The sequence below is a fragment of the Notamacropus eugenii genome, chromosome 1 (assembly GCF_028372415.1).
Source record: "Notamacropus eugenii isolate mMacEug1 chromosome 1, mMacEug1.pri_v2, whole genome shotgun sequence".
In the NCBI taxonomy this organism is placed as follows: Eukaryota; Metazoa; Chordata; class Mammalia; order Diprotodontia; family Macropodidae; genus Notamacropus; species Notamacropus eugenii.
This window is the reverse complement of record NC_092872.1, coordinates 309211722-309224927: the sequence shown is the minus strand read 5'-3', so window position 1 is coordinate 309224927 and position 13206 is coordinate 309211722. Positions and strand designations below refer to the sequence as shown.

Here is a 13206-nt window from a genome sequence, read left to right as displayed (position 1 = left end):
GGTCAGTTCTTGCGGGGCGGCGAGCCCAGGCCAGGCCAGGCCGGGCCGGGCCCTTGACGCTGGCCAGGGCCGTCCCAGTAGCGGCCTGGGCGAAGCGAAGCGAAGCGAAGCAGCCCGAGTCGTGGCCGGCCCCGGGACTTCGGGGCCGAGCGCTCCTGGGACCCCGGACGCTTCCCACTGACGGCCCGCGGGGGCCCGGGCCGAGGTTGACGCGACTCCGGGGCCAGGCGGGCCCCGGCCGGGGAGGGCCCGGGGGCGGGGTTGTCTTCCCTCTCCCCGGGGCCGGGTGCGTCGGTGGTTCTTGAATAAAGAACGGAGCAGAATGGCTGATGGAGAGGAGGAGGAGCTGCATGTGGCGGAGGCGCCGCCGGGGCCCGGGGACCCGGAGAGCTTGGAGCTTCTGGAGGCGGCCGCTCCGGCCGAGCGCAGCGGCCACGTAGCGGTTAGCGACGGGCGACACATGCTCGTCTGGGGCGGCTACAAGGTGGGTCACCCCGGCTCGGGGCCGCGTCGTCTTCACCAGCCCCTCCCCCCTCCCCTCCCCGTCCCCCGTTTTGTGTCGGGGTTCCCTCTCAGGGAGGCGTTTGGATGCATAAAAAAATTCAGCGTTAATGAGGAAATTAATTCTGTTGAAATATTCACGTACACTCTCTCTCTCCCTCTCCCTCCCCCCCCCTCCCTCCCTCCCTCCATCTATATCTTTTTAAACCCACACTCCCCAGACCCCAGATTAAGAAATTCCGATTTCACTCCCAATCAGTCCGATTTCCCCCGAAGAAGCTCGGTGTCTTCTCAGCCAGCCAGCCTGTCAGATCTTTGCCGTGCAGGCAGCTTTGCTGGGGACGCAGGAAGTGGGAATGAAACAGTCCCCACTGGGAAGGGCCCAGGGAGCAGACAAGTGTAGGCTTTGCTACGTACAGAGTCAGCATGAAGAGAATAAAGAGAGCAGGCTGGTGGTGTGGAGCGCAGGGCCCTGGGGTGGAAGGTGGTGCTGGAAGGGGGGCCTGGGGGGCAGAAGTGGGGACGCTTGGGGTACGGCCCAGCCGGGGAGGCGGTGTCATGTGCCTGCGGCTAGGGGAAGGCCAGTTTCCCTAACTGCATGGTGAGGGTGGAGGGGAATGCCCAGTGAGCATGGAGAGGTGAGATGAGGAAAGGCTTGAAAGACTAAAGAGAGGAGTTTGGATTTTATCCTCCAGGCAGTAGACTGATAGAAGAGTCTAGACAAGAGATGATGAGGAATTGAACGAGGTGGTGCTTTGTGAGCAGGGAGAAGAGGGATGGATATGATGTTGAAATGGCGTGAGATGGCAGCTTGTGTGGCAGTAAGGAAGAGTGAAGAGTTGGGATCCTACTGAGGTCCTGAGTCTGGGAGACTGGAAAAATGGTGATGCCTCTTGAGAAAAATGAAGATTTGGAAGTAGTGAGAGATTTTTGGGGTGTTGCAGGATGGGAAATGTTGTCTGTTCTAGACGTTTTCAGTCTGAGGTTTTTCTGGGACATCCAGTTGGAAATGGCCAGTAGGTGACTGGTGATGTAAGACTAAAAGTATGCTACAGAAAATACTTCGAGAAATACCCATAATTGGGACCCCTGATGCGGTTGAGGAACATTCAGTCATGTAGAAGAATAACCAACAGAGTCACCAAAACTAGGAGATGAGCGTATCTTGGAAGAGAGGATGGTCGTTAGGGTCAAAAGCAACAACAGGTTAGATGAGAAGGATGAGGACTGAGAAAAGACCATGTTTTGGAATTTAGATTTTCAATTTTCAGTTTTAGAGAGAGCAATTTCAGTTGAGTGAATAAAGTTAAAAGCCATATAGCAGAAAGTTGGGGCTCACGGTGTCCCCCTAGTAGTGTCTTGTCGTGATCCAGTGTTACATCCACGTGTAACAACTATTGGCTACTAGCAGTTTGCCTTAGAATTTAGAAGATGCCATCATGTTATTTAGAGAAGTGCTGTCAGTCACAAACTGTATACTCTTGGTGTTAAGCATGGGTTATATAAAGATGAATAAGACATAATTCTTGCTCTTAAGGGGCGTACAATCTGGTTGTTGAGTTAATGTGTTATTTTTGCTACTGTTTTTTGTAAATGTTATTTAGGATGTTGTGCTGAACTAAAGGACCTTTGAAGGCCTTTCTAGGTCTTTGTATGAGTCTAAGTAAATGTGTTCTTTTGTACTTTTGCCTCATTCCCTGGTTGCAGCAACACAGAAATATTAAAATATTATTAGTCTGAAAAGCTAGTTTTGGAAAACTTTCATGGAGACCAGACAGTCTCATTGGTAGTTCTAGTACAGCCTAGTGCAGGGATGGAGAATTTGCTGCCTCGAGGCCACATGTGACCTTCTAGGTCTTTCAGTGCAGCCTTTTGACTGAGTCCAAGTTTTACAGAACATATCCTTTTATTAAGAGGATTTGTTTTGTGAAGTTTGGATTCAGTCAAAGGGCTGCACTTGCAGACCTAGAGGGCCACGTGTGGCCTTGAGGTCGCAGGTTCCCCTACCCTGGCCTGGTAACTCTCTGTCTAATCCTTTCCCTTTTAGTAGGGAGCATCACACCTTGTGGTAGATAGAGCACTAGAATTGGAGTCAGGAAGACTTAAGTTCGAGTCCTGCATCAGACACTTAGTAGCTGTGTGATGTTAGGCAAGTCCCTTAACTAAAATGCTCTGCAAACTGTAAACGCTGTGTCCATAGTAGTTGTTATGGGACTATTATTGCTTACAATCAGGACTGAACCCAGGTATTCTGATTCCAGTACCAGTATTCTTTTCATTAAATGGTTGTCAGTGATTTTTCTAAAGTGTAGGTCTGACCCTACTCAGTATTATCTCTAGTGTCTCTATTCCTTCTAGGATCAAATATAAACTCTGTTTAGAATTAAAGCCTTTCACAACTCGACACGAATCTACCTACCTTTTTTATACATTAATTTCTTTCTTGTATTCTTGGTGCCACCCAAATTTGCCTTCTTGATATTCCTCACAGACAGCACTTCCATTTTCCATCTATGTGCCTTTGTACATTTTGTTATCCTTGCTTCAGCTTCTTAGTTCAGCTTAGGTGCTACATTCTGCAGTGAAACTTTTCTTGATTCCTCCAATTGCTAATGATTTCCCCCCTTAAAATTTTGAAAAGCATTGTGGTGTAGTGTGTAGAGAACTGACATTGAAATCAGGCAAACTTGGGTTTCACTCTGACTTCTGATAACATTTTATTAATTTCTCAGTAATTTAGGGTATCTCTTCTAAGAAGTTGCAGAAAAGATACCAGCTTGCATTGGTAGAGGAAGTTTGCTCACTTGGGAGTTCTCAGTATCTATGAAATTGCAAGTCTGGGCCCTATTCCTTTTAAATATGTATATACTATCTTCCTAGATATATTAGAAACTATTCAAAGTAGAGTCTGTTTTATTTTGTCTTTGTATACTTATTGCCTAGCAGATAGTAGGCATTTCATATGCTTAGTGGATATGAAGAATGTTTTTCTCATTGTGTAGAGTAAATGGCTGTCTTGAAGTATAATTAGGGTATTTCATCCCTGTGTGGCTAGAGCTAAGGTCATGGAACTAATCTGTTTTGTTTCCGTTTGGCAGTGTTCTATGGCCATAGGCTATAGTCATGGTGCCAAACATCTCTCAGGTATGTACCTTTGACAAAGGTAGGCTCATGAAAGTGTATGAATAAAACATCAACAATTTACCACCAACACTAGAAAAAGAAAGCACAAATTCTACAAATGATGAATTATTAGATTTTTCATTATGAAAGAAGATAAATTTTTTCTCATTTTTTTCAATTAATGAAGCTCCAGCTTCTTATCCTGCAGTCTCCCCACCCCTTCATTGAAAATATAGGGAAAAAAACCTTATATAACAATTGGCCACATCAATCAGTCAGTATGCAAGCATTTATGTAGTGCCTCCTGTTTGCCACACATTGTGCTAAGCACAGGGAATACCAAAAAAAGGCAAGGAGGTCAGAGTCTAATGGCAGAGGTAACTGGCAAACAACTGTATATAAACAAGATTAGACAAGATAAATTGGACAATAAATTGAACAGAGGAAAGCTTTAAGGGCTACTGATAAAGGTTTTTTGTAAGAGATATAATTTAGCTAGGAATTGAAGGAAGCCAGGAAAACTAAGAGATGGAGTTAAGGAGGGAGTGCATTCCATGTATGGAGGACAACTAGTAAAGATGCCCAGAGGCAAGAGTGTCTTAACTGCAAGGAGGCCAGTGCCACAGTAAGGAGGAGGGGTGAAAGATGATTGGAAAGATTGGGCGTGGATGAATGGCTTTAAAAGCCAAACAGAGGATTTTGCATTTGATCTTGCAGGTGATAGAGAGTTACTGGAATTTACTGAATGTGGGTGGGGGTAAGGAAGTGGTAACATAGATCCACACTTGAGGAGGATCAATTTGACAGCTAAGTGAAGGATATACTAGAGTGGGGAGAGACAAGATAGGGAGACTTTGACAGGCTATTTCAATAGTCCAGGCATGAGATGATGAGGACCTGCACTAGGGTGATGGCAATGTCAGAAGAGAGAAAGGGGTATATTGAAGAAATATTGGCAAGGTAGAATCAACAGTACTTGTCATCTAATTGTATAGGGGGTGTGAGAAAAAAAATGAGAATTGAGAATGACACCTGGGTTGCTAGCCTGGCTTAATGGGAGGATGGTTTGAAAAGAAGCCTTAAGGGGAAAAATAATAAGTTCAATTTTGGATTTATTGAATTAAAGATGTCTGTAGAACATAGACATAGTTCAGCATGTCCAGTAGGCAGGCGGAGATAGGAGTCTAGGAGTCAGGAGAGAGGATAGGACTGGGCAAGTAGATCTGAAAATCATCAGGTTGTTTTTGTTGTTGTAGAATTGTAGTTGTGTCTGACTCTCTGTGACCCCATTTGAGTTTTTTTTGGTGAAGATACTGGAGTGGCTTACCATTTCGTGCTCTAGATAATTTTACAGAGGAGGAACTGAGGCAAACAGCTTTAAATAACTTGCTTAGGATCACATAGCTGGTGCAAGATTTGAACTCAGGCCCTTCTGACTTTAGGCGTGTCCTTCTGTGTACTTTGACACCTAGCCACACCCTGGAATCATCAATGTAGAGATAATTCAATCCGTGAGAGCTTAATGAGATTACCCAGAAAAGTAGTGTAGAGGAAGAAGAGACCAGGACAAAGTCCTAGTGGGCCTGACCTGGATAAAGATCCAGCAAGGGAGATTAAGAAGGATGAGAAGAGGGTGACTGATAGTTTCAGAGACTGAAGAGACATTAAGAAGGATGAAGATCGAGAAAAGGCTGTTAGGTTTTGGCAGTTAGGTCATTGGTAACTTTGAAGAGGGCAAGTAGGTGGTGTACTGGATGGAGGGTCAGGCCTGGAGTCAGGAAGATGAATTCAAATGGCCTCAGGCACTTAGTAGCTAAGTTTGCCTCAATTTCCTCATCTGTAAAATGATCTGGAAAAGGAAATGGCAAAACCACTCCCTTATCTTTGCCAAGGAAACCTCAAATGGGGTCATGAAGAGTCAGATATGACTGAAAAGCATCTGAACAACAACTAAAACTTTGGAGAGATCAATTTTAGTTGAATGATGAGGTCTTAACTGTAGAGAGTTAAGAAGAGAGGAAAGAAGTAGAAACTTTCTTGAGGATTTTAACCTTAAAATGGAGGAGAAATATGTGCCAATAATTAGGTGTGGACAGATTAAGTGAGGATTTTTTGAAGATAGGAAGATTTGGGTGTGTTTTTAGATGGGGATGCAGCCAGTAGACAGATAAATGATTGAAGAGACGTGAGGGAGTGGAGTTGAAAGGACAGTCTGCTGAAGAAGACAGCATGGAACATGATATCTTGTGCATGTAAAGGGAAGGGTGTCAAGGAGAAGGGTGACTTCTTCCTGTGTTGTTGTGTTTGCCCTTCGTTCTCAAAGAGGACCACCTCCTCCAGTGTTCCACCCCTAAAAGCTGCCTTTTTTTCCTCTGGGTTTATTGGCTACATCTTCTGCTGAAAGATCAAGCCTTCTTCCTGTGAGATGAGAGAGTGGCCAAAAGCATAAGGCAAGGGTTTCTGCTTAGAGAGTGAGGAGAGAACAAATAATGGTAGATATGAGGAGGGACGCAGAGGTTTGGGAAAGCCTCTGTGTTTAGTGTTATTTGATTGGAGAGGTATAAAAGGATTGCTTTCCCCAGTGAGGATCCACTTGACATTAGGTGGCATAAAGTTGTAGTGGGGGAGGTCAGTATATCTTCTACTTGCAGCAGAACATGTGTAGGTACAAAGGCAAAAATATAACACAGTAGGATTTTAATGTATTTCTGAGACCTTTATCCTTCCAACTCATAGGATGTTAGTAAATGCTGAATTTTAAAGGTTAGTCCATTGATATTCAATATTATTACAATCAGAGTGGAAACGTTACTATTACTAGTTTTTTCAGAAAACATAAGTAATTAAAACTTAAATGTGAAATGAAGCAAAGTGATAATACCTATTTAAGATACAAATCTGCAAATGCTTGGTATCTTTTAAATTAATAGTCTTTTGTATGTGTGTGTGTTTTTTTTTTTTTTAGAATGCTCAAGTCAGAGGATTTTATGATTTTTATCTGCCTAGAGATGAAATATGGATCTACAACATGGAGACTGGAAGATGGTAACTCAAATATTATTTATAGATGGGATAAGGGATGAAATTCCATGTAAGATTTTAAAGGGAAAAGCAACTGTATAGAAGTTCCTCTAATTTCTTCTAAATAAAAGTCTCAATGAATTATGCTAAATTAATGTGCTTTAGAAAAGAATGTGTACAATGTGTGTGTGTGTGTATATGTGTGTGTGTGTGTATGTATGTATGTATATATGTGTGGTTCTTATAGAATCTTAAGAAGTGACTCTAGGCCAGGAGTTTTTAATCTTTTGTTGTTTCATGGACCCTTTTGGTAGTCTGGTGAAGCTTAGGACTTCTTACAATAATGTTTTTAAAGGCATAAAATTAAATGCATGTGATTATAAAGGAAACCAGTAGCATCGATATACAGTTGCCAAAATACTTTCCTCTAAAGTTGACGGATCTTCAGTTAAGAATTTTTTCTCTAGACTTTGGTTGCTCTTATTTATTTTTGAAGAGTTTTCTTGAGGGTTCCATGACTACAGATAAGGAAACTTCAATATACATAATAAGAGGTAGAGACAGTTCACATCTACTGATGGAGATGAAAAATGTTTCTAAAAATTATGTCTAGATTGTGTAATCTCTTACAAGCAATATCATGTGGGGATAGATACCCTGAATGGGGTATTGGTTGTTTTCAATAGTGTCTGGCCTTCATGACCCTTTTTACGGTTATCTTGGCAAAGATACTGGAGTGTTTTGCCATTTTCTTCTCCATGAGGAAACTGAAGCAAATTGGGTTAAATGACTCACCCAGAGTCACATAACTAGTGTCTGAGTTCAGATTTGATCTCAGGTATTCCTGACTTCAGGCCTGGCACTCTATCTACTGTGTTACCTAGCTGCTCCAAATTTCTTCCTATTCTATTCCTCTTTATGTTCTATTTCCCAAAATAGTATATTTGTATTATTTTGAAGTTTGTAAACTTGCTTTGGGAGTAGCTCTGTAGTGTAGAATTTATAGCATGGGATTCACATGGAAACCTCCAGCAAGGGTTTTCAAGGGTTTTTGGAGTGGAGAGGGAGCCCTGAGCCATGACATTCTATTTCTGTATGGTTAATTAAGGAATATTTTTTCCTTATATTGGTCTGAAATCTGTCAGCAACTTTTTCTGTCATGTTAAAGAGGAATTAAGTTGTTTTGCTTGGCTTCAGACAGTAGAATTGGGAACTGTGGTTGGAAGGTACAAAGAGGCACATATAATCTGAACTTGATATAAAGAAATGCTGCCTAACTCTTATCCAAAGTTTAAGTGGGCTGCTTTGGGAAGAACCTGGTTCCCTCTCACTGGAAATTCCCTTATTGAAGGGAATTTTTTTCATATTTTTCTATTTTGTTTTTACTACATAGGATCTTAGAAGTAGTGTATTGGACTTGAAATCAGGAAGACCTGAGTTTGAATTCTGGCTCAGGCACTTAGCTAGGTGATCCTGATGAAGTTACTTCACTTTGCTGTGCCATTGTAATCTACTTTCTAAGATTTGGAGGTTTGAATTCAGTAATTCAATTTGAACTTAGTTTGAACTCCCAGCTCTAAATCTATGATCCTCTGATCTTTGCTTGGCAAGTTGGGGGCAAGGAGGGGCGAAGTGAAGGTGTCTGATAGATTGTACACAGACAGCTGATTCAGTGATAGCTCCCACATCAATAAGAAGCCTTTTCCTGATTGTTTATGTATAATCTGTTTCTTTTGTGTGTGTGTGTGTGTGTATTATTTGGTACCTGTTATGTCCCATATATACTCATTCTTTTCTTGAAGAAAATATTCATAATCTTAAGGTTTCTGTGGAGTTTATAAATCTCTCTTTTCCTTCTTTCTGAACAGTACTTTTCCCATTTGTGTCTTGCCATCTGTACCTTTTTCTACTGTAGTAGAAAGTTACAGAGCATCAGAGTGTGTTGAATTAATTTGGAGGGTCTTACTGAATTCTTGAAAAAATTTCTGTATCTTTTCATCCTCAGCACTGGTAGTGTTGCATAAACTTTCTTTGGCTTTTCAAAGACTACTTGAATTATCCTTCTATTTGGCTACAACTTCCTTCTTCTGGTTTCTTTTATCACAAGAATGACAAGTTTAAATACTTCCTCTAGAAGTCGTTGGATTCAGTCATTTGAACAAGAATCTCACTTTAGAGTACAAATAGTCAAGTTAACTGTGTGATTCTTAGCACCCTCTGTCTTCATTCCCATCACTCTGCTAGTCAATTAGTGAACATTTATTAAGTGTCTACTGTGTTCCAGGGACAGCTGGATGTTTGGAGTCAAGAAGACCTGAGTTCAAATTCAGCCTCAGACACTTTACTAGCTGTGTAACCCTGGGCAAGTTGCTTAACTTCTGTCTACCTTAATCCACTGGAGAAGGAAATGGCAAACCAGTCCAGTAGCTTTGCCAAGAAGACTCAGTGGCCAGTGTTTGGTATGCTGTAGTCCATGGGGTCATCAAGAGTTGGACATGACTGAAAGACTGAATAGTAACAGTGTTCCAGGGGCTGTGCTAAGCAGTGGGGAAATAAAAGAAAGGTAAAAGACAGTCCCTGCTCTTGAGGAGCTCACAATTTATAGGGGACAAAATGTGCAGATAACTGTGTACACACAAGCTACATGGAAATAATCACCAGAGGGAAGGCACTAGAATTAAGAGGGCTCAGGAAAGGCTTCTTGTAGAAGATGGAATTTTAACTGGGATTTGAAGGAAACCACAGAAGTCAGAAGGTGGAGATGAGGAAGAAGAGCATTCCAGGCAGGGGAAACAGTCAGTGAAAATACCTAGAGTCTGGAGATGGAATATCTTGTTTGAGGAACAACAGTGGGGCCATTGCCACTGGATTGAAGAGAATATGACTGGGAATAAAATGTAAGAAGACTGGAAAGGTGGGGCACAAGTTAGGAAAAGCTTTGAATTTCAGGATTTTCTGTTTGATCCTTGAGGTGACAGGGAGCCACTGGAGTTTACCATGTAGGGGAGTAACGTGGTAAGACCTTCACTTTAAGATGATCACTTTAACAATTTAGGGGAGAATGGACTGAAGTGATGAGACTTATGTCAGTAAGGCAGACCACCTGTCAGACTATTGCAGAAGTATAGGCTCCTACACTAAGGTGGTAGCAGTATCAGAGGAGATTGCGGGGGAGCATTTGCTAGAGATGTTACAAAGTTAAAATCAACTACTTTGGCAACAGATTGGATATAGGAAGTGAATGAGAGTGAAAAGCTGCATTTGAATCCTCTTTGTGGGCCTGGATGACTGGGAGAATGGTTGAGCCTTGACAATAATAAGGAAACTTGAAAGGGTGGCCCAGATAATGGGAAAGATAATGAGTTCTGCTTTGGATAAGCTGAATTCAAGAAGTCACCATCATTATAGAAATAGAAGAGGACCACACAGAAAAGAGGACCATTTTGTGTTTTTCTTTGCATTTCCTTGGCCAAAACAAAGCTTCATGGAGTGGGTAGTATACTGATGATAAGTCTCCCATACTTAGCTAGGCTGGTTCTTAGGAAGTAGTCTCAGTCTATCACCGAGGGTCATTATAAATCCTTTCCAGCATGATAAATAGAAGCTGACAGAGTTTATGCTCCACTTCCAGGAACCTAATGTCACTTCCACACCATGATGAGGAATCAGAGTAGGATCACTCAATCTTGAATTATTTTAGAAAGTAATTCCTTATGAAAAATGGGAAGCATGAAGCACAAATGACATCAATATAGGTTATAATCATTTTATATAGCAGTTTAACCCACATTAATTGCTGCAAAAAGGAGGCCAATAGAACTCATTCTATAGATTAGTTCATAGTCTACCAAGAAGTATGATGGATGATTATGAGCAGAATTCATGTTACAAATCAAAGAGAAGCAGTTTAAAGAAAAAGAAAAAAAAAAGTTACTTGACAGTAACTTCCAGCCAAGAATGGATATCTGAACAGAAGCAGACAGCCCAGCTCCCACAAAAAGTTATGCCAGACCAAATTATGACTAAGAAATCCAGTGAGAAATTACGTGATATAACTTGGTCTACCTAAGAACTGCATAAAATCAGCGAGAAGCCCCCAGAGAATGGGAAAGAGGACCAACCACAGAGTAAAGCCAAAAACAAACCTCCTGGCACGACCAGAAATGGGCCCGAGACATGTATGTGGAGGCTTCAAGGGGAAGGGAAGAGTCCTTTTTTTTTCCCTTGAGAAATTCCCAGGTAGTCAGAAGGGACCAAAAGTTATTGGGAGCAGAAATTTTCAGACTGGGATAAATCAGTCTCAGGGCCTCAAAACAGGGATGCACAACCTGTGGCCCACAGGCTGCTTACGACCTGTGGGCACACCCAAAAAATTTTGGGCCACCCAAAATCCTTTGGTGGCTGCAGGTTGTTCAGGTCTACTTCAAAGGGCCCCTACTGTTATTTTCTGCAATGTAAGAGAAGGCCCTGAAGATTCAGCACTCTGGATATCAAAGAAACATGGAAGCCAGGTGATTCAGATTGAGAGGTGGGAGGTAGGCAGAGGCTGAGCATTCCGTCCAAGAACACAGTTGAAGGCAGAGCCTGGCACTGGCACAAAGCCCTTCTTTAGGAATTGAGAGTGGAGAGATGAATGAACTGAAGAAGAGTCAAACCACTGTAAAGAATTAAAATATATAACAAGATACCCAATATCCAACCAAAGAGAGCACCTCTATAATAGCTGTAAACAGACTCAAAGGGAAATGTGGATTTTCCATAAGGACTACATAAATTGTGGGAAAAATTAAGCAAAAGATAAAAAATTAATTACAAACTCTTGAAGAATTGTGAGGAGAATGAAGCAGAAATAGAGCAGAAAGTGATAAACCTTATCTAAGTAACAGACTTAGTGAAAATTAGAATAGACCACATAGAAATCAGTGATTCCAGGATAGAACATGAAATATTAGAACAAAACCAAAAGATTGAAAAGATTTTCAGAAGACCATGCTGTCTGCTGTCAAAAACAGACCTGGAAATTGAGGCAAAAAAAAAAAAAAAGATTAAGGATCGTTGGATTCCTTGAAAAGCATCATTTAAAAAAAAAAAAAAAGCCTTGACAAGTTTCATAAATAAAATTCAGGAACTCATAAATGAAAAATACCCAAATATATTAGGGCAAAATGAAAATAGAAAGAATTCACCCACCATTTCCTTAAAAGAAACCCCAAAAGGTAAAGTCCCACAAATGTCATAACCAAAATCTGGAGTGCCTGTGTCAAAGAAAACATACCTTGAGCATCTAGACAGAAACAGTTCAAGTACCAAGGAACCGATCTGTATCACATAAGACCTAATATTTTCTACTATATCTGAGAAACCTTGGAATACAGTATTCCTAAGGGCAAAAGTTATATATAAATTTATAGGTAAGAACAACCATGTAAAACTAACCATATCTTACAGGGGTAAAAATCCTGGACCTTTAATAGAACTGTAAAATATTCCTAATGAAAGGACCCCAGCCCTGAGGAAGAAGAAATACAAACATGAGTCAAGAGTTATATATAAATTTATTTGTACAGTTGGAAGGGTCAGTGTGATAGTGAAGGGCTTAACATTCTAATAAAGAAGAAACAAGAGTTTTCAAAGGGTTTTGAGGGAATTAAGAGAAAGATTTGTGTAAAAATAAATTTAAAAAAAGAAAAAGATTTATGGACTGATTGGTTGTTTTGAGGGTTTTAAAAAGCAGAAGAAAAAGTAAGAGAAACAGAGAACAGGTAGTGGTAGGGAGATGGAAGTGTGTGTTAAAGGATGGATAACATTAGGAAATCATCCCAAGCAAAACAAACTTTTGATGTTGAAGGGAAATTAAAGGAAACTAGAAAGATAATGCCTGTCAATTGGGGAATGGCTGAACAAATTGTGTTACTTGAATTCACACTATTAGTGTACCACAAGATGATTTGAGATGAAAGAGATGATTTTAGAGAACCGTTGATAACTGAGGCAGAGTAAAGTGAGGAGACCCAGAAAATTTTTTACAGTAACAACACTGTAAAGGAAAACTCTGAAAAACTTAAGCTGTCTGATCAAAGCAGTGGCCGACCACAACTCCAGATAATCTATGATGAATTATGTTGAAGATCTCCTGACAGAAATGAAAAATTCAGAATGCAGAAGGAAGTGTTTTTGGACAGGGCTGCTATTTGCTTTTGCTTGATTATGCTTTTTTGTTACAAGGTTTGTTTTTTTTCAATTTTTAGTGGGGGAGGGAGGTGTTATGGGATGGAAGAAGAGGTAATAGTGATATAGATAGAGTAGATAGAGCTAGCATTTATATAGTGGCTACTGTGTGCTAAGCACTTTAAAAACATTTGTTCCTCACAACAACCCTGGGAGGTATATGCTATTATTATCCCCATTTTACAGTTGAGGAAGCTGAGGCTGACTGGTTAAAAGACTTCCCTAAAGTGACTTAGCTAGTAAGTGATGGCAAAATAAAAGAAGAGGGCCATTGAAGTATTTTGTTTGGATCTTAATAAATACAAAATAAAACAAGCATAGTTGAGTTTATTA

The 13206-nt window shown here is 40.9% G+C and overlaps 1 protein-coding gene across 1 annotated transcript in view; it reads left to right on the top strand.

The window, feature by feature from the left end:
* Positions 1–319: 319 nt before the first annotated feature.
* KLHDC2 (kelch domain containing 2) overlaps positions 320–13206 on the top strand; it is a 49019-nt gene continuing 36132 nt past the window's right edge. Inside the window, exons 1-2 of the mRNA XM_072629465.1 lie at positions 320–484; positions 6590–6669. Coding sequence (XP_072485566.1) covers positions 323–484; positions 6590–6669 — 242 coding nt within the window. The 5' untranslated portion in view covers positions 320–322. The remainder of the gene's footprint in view (positions 485–6589; positions 6670–13206) is intronic.